The 6,670-nt window shown below is 64.8% G+C and overlaps 1 protein-coding gene and 1 non-coding gene across 2 annotated transcripts in view; both read right to left on the bottom strand.

The window, feature by feature from the left end:
• The window catches only part of LOC129210855 (WAS/WASL-interacting protein family member 1-like), a 38,042-nt gene extending 36,655 nt beyond the window's left edge, over positions 1-1,387 (bottom strand). The window contains exons 1-2 of the mRNA XM_054837155.1: positions 1,309-1,387; positions 803-1,090 (exon numbers count right to left, since the gene is read on the bottom strand). Coding sequence (XP_054693130.1) covers positions 803-1,090; positions 1,309-1,387 — 367 coding nt within the window. The remainder of the gene's footprint in view (positions 1-802; positions 1,091-1,308) is intronic.
• A 5,076-nt stretch (positions 1,388-6,463) lies between these two features.
• On the bottom strand, positions 6,464-6,536 carry TRNAR-UCG (transfer RNA arginine (anticodon UCG)). Its single transcript has one exon. It is a non-coding gene; the product is annotated as a tRNA-Arg (tRNA).
• Positions 6,537-6,670: the final 134 nt, after the last annotated feature.

Consider the following 6,670-nt stretch of genomic DNA (forward strand, 5'->3'; position numbering starts at 1 on the left):
AAAAATAAAGAAAGAAAAATAGGGGAAAAATAAATAAAATATTAAAAAAAGGCAAAGAAAAGAGATACAGCAAATGAAAAATAAAATAAATCCTCCAGCACCAGAAGCTGGTGGCGGATCGGGGCACGGGCAGCGGCGGCCCCGCTGCTGCTCCTCGGCGGTAAATCCGAGCAGGGAAACGGGGCGCTCTGGTTCTCCCCCCCCCCCCCCCCCGAAACGAGGCCCCGCAGCAGCCCCCGCTGCACCGGGAGGAAGAACTTCCCCAGGAGCCCGGAATTTCTCCCGCGGCCTAAAGCCTGGGTGCCCCGGGAGGCTCGGCCTCGCCCAGGCGTTTTGCCTGGTGCCGCCTCTCCGGCCGGCGAGCGGGGACGTTTGAGGGCAACTCGGCAGCCCCCGGCAGCGCTCGGCCCCGGGCTCCCCGCCGCCCCGTCGAGACTCAGCCCGCCCCAGGTTCCGCTGCCGAGCTACAACGTCTCGGGCAGTCGGGGAGCGGCTGCCGGAGCAAACGCGTCCCCGGTAGCAAAAGGTCCCCAGTGTCTCCCGCTCGTCCCCCGCGACGGGTGGGCCGGGGAGCCGCGCGGGCGGTCCCGGTCCCGTGTGGTGCCGGCACTTAGAGGCGCCCAACTTCCCGGCGGGGACCGGCCTAACTTCTTCTCCCCCCTCCCTCCCTGCCTCCCTCCTCCCCCCGGCAGCCGGTGTGTTTCCCTCCTCCCCCCCCCCCCCCGGGGAAAAGTCCCCCCGCGCCCTCCCGCCTCCCTGGGGCCGACCCGCCGAGATGGCGATGCCCGACCGCGACACTCACTCTTGCAGCCGTGCCGAGAGCAGGACGGCGGTCCCCGGGCGAAACGGGAGGTGGGGGCTGCCCCCTCCTCCCCGGGCGGGCGGGCAGAGGGGCGGGCAGGGCTGCCCCCGGACGAGCAGCAGTCCCCGCGGCCCCCAGCCCCGGGCACGGGCCGGCGGGGGCAGCGGGGGCGGCTCTGCCCGGGCTCCTTGCGTCTTCCCGGCTGCTGCCGGTGCCGGCTCTGGTTGCTGGCCAGGAGCTGCCGCCGCCGGCAGGCTCTGCCCGCACTGACGTCAGCCCGGCAGCCTCCTATTCACTCCAACCATGGCGGAGAGGAGGAGGAGGGAGAGGGGGAGGGGAGGAGGCGGGGGGAGGGAGGGGGAGAGGAGGAGGACGGGAGGAAGGCGGCGGTGGCGGCGGGGGTTGGTGGTTGGCAGGCTCCGCCGAGCAGAAAGCGCAGCCCCTCCGCCTCACCCCTTAATTACCCCCCGAGGATGGGGCTGCGGCGGGGGAGAGGGGCCGTGTACCCCCTTCCCCCTCCCGGTGAGACCCTCTGCCGCCCGCTCCCGTGGGGCCGCCGCCGCTCACCTGGGCGCCCCGCCGCATCGCCGGGCACCTCTCTCTGCCCCCCGGCCCCGGGGAGCGTTTCTTCGGGGAAGAGCCTGGGCCGTGCCCCCCCCCCCCCGCCCCCGCAGCCCGGGAACCCTCTCGGCAGTGTCCCCGTTCCCTTGAGGACCTTTCCCCCCTCCCCCCCCCGGGAAAGGGCTGCAGCCATCCCCTGCCCTCTGCTGCCCCGGGCAGTTCCCCGCCAGCCCCCGGCCACCTCCCCCGGCTCCCCCGCCCCGGCACGGCCCGGCACGGCCCCGCAGCGCTGTCCAAATGCTGAACGTCCCCGCGGCTCCCAGGCACGGCCCGGCCCGGCACGGCCCGGCACGGCCCGCCTTGCAGCCGTCGGGCAGGGCCGGGGCACCGGCTGCCCCCGGGCTGAGGCCCCGGCCCTGTTTGGGGGTCTCTACCGCAGCAGGGCCGCGCCGTGCCGTGCCATCGCCGCCCCGACGGCCAGGCCGAGCCCCGGACACCGCTTCGCCTTGACAGCCGCAGCGCAGCCCCCGGCGGCCGCAGCGAGCTGGAAACCGGGGTGCGGGCACGGCAGGTACCGCCTGCGCTTCCCTCCTCCGCTCCCCCTCCATTTCTATCTTCCTGTCTTCTTTATAGAATTACACACATATTGCTTCGCCTGCAGCCTTTGCAGTAAGGCAAAAAATACCCCCAAAAACCCCCCATCAACGCTCCCCCCGCCAACCCCCCCCGGCACACCTTTACTCCGCTTCCCACCTCTCCTCCTCTTCCTCCCTGCGTGTAACCTGGCTCCTATTTTTTACCTCCGATTCACTCCACCGATGCCCCGGAGCGGCTCTGGGGAGTCTCTCGCCGCCCCGATGAATACACAGGGATCCCCAGACAGGTTTTCTATGTAGGAAAAAATAAACCGATCGAGCCCGAGAGATCCGCAACAGCCAAACACGACGCCTCGCCTTTACATTCGTGTTTTTAAATTCCCCCGTTATTTTCCTTTTTGCATCTGCGAGTTGCCACGAAAGGAAATATAACCCCAAATGCCACCGCCAGCAGAAAGCGGTGCTCGTTGCCAAATTCTGTAGTATTTTATTTTAAAAGCAATTAAGTGACACCATTAAAAAAAAAAAAGGAAAAAAGAAAGAAAAAGCGTCTTCTTCTCTTCCCGGGGAGTGTAAGAAATCCTTTTGCTCACCCAGAGTCGAAAACCTAATGGCATTGTCGTTAAACACGAAAAGGAGAATATTAAGAAATTGCAACACTCCCTCCCGAGCGCTCCCCCCCTCCCCCCAGTTTATTTGCCCTAATAATTAATTCACAAGAGCTTAACTTCGGTGTAACCCTGGCGGTCTTTTCATTAAAAAATCCCCGCGTTTCCTATTGAATTAGCTCTGCTCCATTGTCGCTGAAATGAAGACGCCAAACCAACTTTTACCCTGAGCATTTTCTCACCAGCCCAAAGAAGTCTCTCTCCTTTTTCTTTTCTCCGATTTTCTTTTTTTTCTTTTTTTTTTTTTTTTTAATTCAAGCACCCAGGCGATGGACGTGTCCTGCAATTTAACTACTTTCAAATTCTTTGTTCGGGTCCCACCGGGACTCTATTGTCACCCTATTGAGAGAGCTTATTGCCAAGTCAAGCCTGAGCGAATTGAGACACACACGGGAGGAGCCCCGGGGGCTGGGAGCGGGCTCCGTGGGCTGCTCCGCCCGGGGAGACCCCGGCCCAGCCCCGAGGGAGCGGGCAGGGCGCGGGGCAGGGGCTGTCTGCAGCCCCCGGGCCGGGATCACCGGCACCGATTTTCCCAGGAGCCGTAGCCGCAAAGCAGCCCCGGCCCCGCAGCGCCCGCAGGAGCCCAGCCCGGGGGTGAGCATGGGGCAGCTCCGTGCCTGGGTACCCCCCGGGATCGGGCTCCTTTGCACCCCCAAAGCATCTCCCCGCAGCGCCGGCACCGCCCGTGCCAGCAGCTCCCGGGCTCCGGTACCACCGCTGCGGGCAGGAGGGGGACTTACCTCGGATGCCCGCGCTGCTGCCAGCCTCCCTCCCTCGCCGGTTCTCCCTTCATCCCGAAAAGGAGAGTGTGTGTGTCCCCTCCATCCCATCCCCGACCCCTCCACCTCGGAGCCGGTTCCCGCCCGCCTCCCCTCGCCCTGTCCATCCCTCACTTTCGGAGCTCCGGGGCTCGTCTCCCGAGCAGGAAAATAGCGGGATGGGGGGGGGGGGCTGCTTTTCTTTTCCCTTTCACCCCCCTCCTCCTGGTTCCACCCCCCTCTCCCAGCCTGGAAAAGGGGGTACGAGGTGGAAAAGGGGGATACGAACTGCAGGGAAGTGTTATTTCAGGAGAAAAAAAGCTGAAAGAGCGGTGCTGGGCACGGATTCCCACGTAAGCCCGTACGTCACCTATAAAAATCGCCCGTTTCTCCCGTTTCTTGGCTCCCCGTGTGTGTGTGTGTGTATCTGAAATACCTTTGCCTTCGGAGGGGGGTTAAAACCCCGTTAAAACCAGCACCCCGTTAAATTAGGCTTCCTCCAGCCGGGAGGGGAAGGCAGAGCTGGAGGATGCTGGAGGGCAGGGGCCGCTTCTCCGCATCCCTCCTCCCTGCCCCAGGATGATATTTGGTCGCCCCCTGTTCCCCCAAAACACCCACCCGGACCCATCTCCAATCTCTCGATGCCGGGAGGTGATGGTGGTTTGCAAGGTCCCACGCCGGTCGCGGCGGGACGGCCGCGGCGGGGGGGGGGGGGGGCGGGCGGCTGCCTCCCGGCGTACCCCTCCTCCGCTCCGCCGCGGCCCTCCCGGCGCGACCGGCCGCTCTCCGCCGTGCCCCGGGGGAAGAGGAAGCCCTTGACCCCTGGCCCCGGGGGCAACGGGGTTAAACAAAGTCCCACCGCCCCATTATCCGACCGACAGCATCGAGCCCCCGGCGGGGAGCAGGGATTGCAAGGGAGGGAGAAGTCGCATCTCCCACCGCCCGTACCGGACCCCGACGGAGTGTACCGGGATGGGGATGCTTCCCCAACACACAGACAAAGAGCTTAGGGAAAAAAAAAAAAAAAAAAAAAAAAAGACCCTGCACACCCCATCTCGACTTATTCATTGCAACCAGTCCTGCTGAAACGGCGGATTTTGGGGGTTATTTCGGTTTATGGTGGTGATTTTTTTATAGTGGTGCCGCGCCTTGCCGAACCTCCCTGCTCGCACTCGAGTGAGGTGCAGGCAGCCCCGGCCCGGTCCTGCCTGCAGGCAAGGCAGCGGGGGTCGTTGTCATCAACCCTCCCCAGAGAGCTGCCGCCCGGAAGGGCTTCGGAAGTAGGAAGGGAAAATAATTTTTGGGAGATTTTTTTTTTTCCTACTTGATGAGGAAGGGATTTTTTGGTGGGGCAGGTTTGGAATTTTTTTTTTTTTGAGACCACAATAAAAATAAGTAGACCAAAGCCCCCAAATAAGAGGAGATCGGCGTAGACATAATGCATCGGAGGGGAGAACAAGTCCCCTACACGCCGATCCTTTTCCAGAGCCACCCCGTAGCATGGGGTACCCAAACCCTTCCCTGCTTCGCCCCAGCGCAGCTCACGGCTCTTCCCTCCCTCTCAGAGCACCCCCAGCTCCGGAGCATCCCTCCACGCGCACCCGCAGCTCCCCGCCGTGCTCGCGGAAGGACCGGGAAACCTCAAGCCTCCGGTACGGTGGGGGACTGAGCACGGGCATCCCCCGTGAGGCCGGATCCTGCCAGGCTCAGGCAGCGGGTACCTTCCGCTGCTGGGCGAAACAGGGTGAAGCACTACCCCCCATCGTATCCCAGGCTGGGGAGCAGCAGGTATTTTGGGGGACACCGGGGAGCTGTGAAATGCATTCAAAACCGCAGAAAACAGCATTGCAGGGGTGTGTGCGCTCCTCAGCCCTCGCCCCCCCGCCCCCCCATGTTGGTGCTGCTTTTTCGGAGAGGAGCGGGCATAGCTGCCCGCCCCCCCGTCCCCCAGCAATCCTGCACCTCCGGCCGCATAGCTCCCTCCCCTCGGGGGTGCAGGATTGGGGGGGGGCGCACCCTGGGTTTGGAGCTCCGCAGGGGCCGGGAGAAGCGCGGGGGTGTGTGTGTCACAGTGCCTGGTGCCCCCTGCCCTGTGCCCCGGCGGGAGCACCAAGCGGGCTGCGCCCCGAGCTGTACCCGCGCCCCGACGGCCCCGGCCCCGTGGGAACCGGCCTGGCACGGCCGGCAGCGGCGGGGCCGCACCGCCACCTGGCGGCTCGGCACGGCACGGCACGGCTCGGTCTGGCACGGCACGGCACCCTACAACGCCAAGGCCAGGTTGGCCTCTGCCAGGAGCCACCTTCCCGGCCAGAAGAGCCCCTCTGGGGGGCAGGAAGGCTGCACCCACCCGCCCAGACCCCGGAACCTCCTTATCCCCGTCCCCTGCCCCCTACAGCCCCTCCCTGCGCCCTACGGTCAGAGTTGGCTCTCCAGCTGCTGCTCCACCCCCAATTGCCAAGCTGTCCCCACCCGTGTCACACGCCCCAGCAGCGTGGGCTCCTGGTGTCCCCACGCGCATCCCATGCCCGGTTCCTACCTGTGCAGCCATACACCACCCACTCCGGCTGGGCCGGGCGAGGGGACCCTGGACCCCACCACTCGTTCCAAGCCACTCTTGAGGCCTCAGAGCTTTAAGGCATGAGGTTTTGGGGTGCGGGTGGGTGCCCTGGCTCCTGCTGAAATCTGCCCATGGGCCGTAAGGAGCCCCCTGAACACCTGACACGAACACGGGGGGCTGTGGGACCACCCTGGGAGCCTGGGCTGCGGTGTGGGATAGAGTGTGCACACCTGCAGTTCCAGGGTGACGCCGTGCCAGCTTCCGCGCAGCTGTGGGGCTGTGCCTGGGGTGGGCAGCAGTGCCCGGGACCACCCTACCTCATTCGTGTTACAAATGCGATCGGTTCCCGGCTCCATGCTCGTAGACCACTCTCCGCCTTTTTCCCCCTCTGCAGTTAAAAACGCGAGCAAAACGCCACGCGTGCCTGCAGTGACCCCGCTTGTCAGCAGCCCCGGGTCGCCATCGGCTCCCGCCCCGCGCAGGCGAAGCAAAACAGACAGCGCCACACAGGCGTTTTCCGCCGACCGCGGCAGGACTCGAACCTGCAATCTTCTGATCCGAAGTCAGACGCCTTATCCATTAGGCCACGCGGCCGCCGCTACAACGTGTTTTCCGCGCGCCCTACTGAGTCAGCTGGCGGTGGACCGTACCATATACATGGGGGGGACACGGGACGGGACGTCAGCGCGGCCGGAAGCTCCCCCGGGCGATGTGGTTTGGATCCGCCC

The sequence above is a fragment of the Grus americana genome, chromosome 10, assembly GCF_028858705.1.
Source record: "Grus americana isolate bGruAme1 chromosome 10, bGruAme1.mat, whole genome shotgun sequence".
NCBI lineage: Eukaryota > Metazoa > Chordata > Aves > Gruiformes > Gruidae > Grus > Grus americana.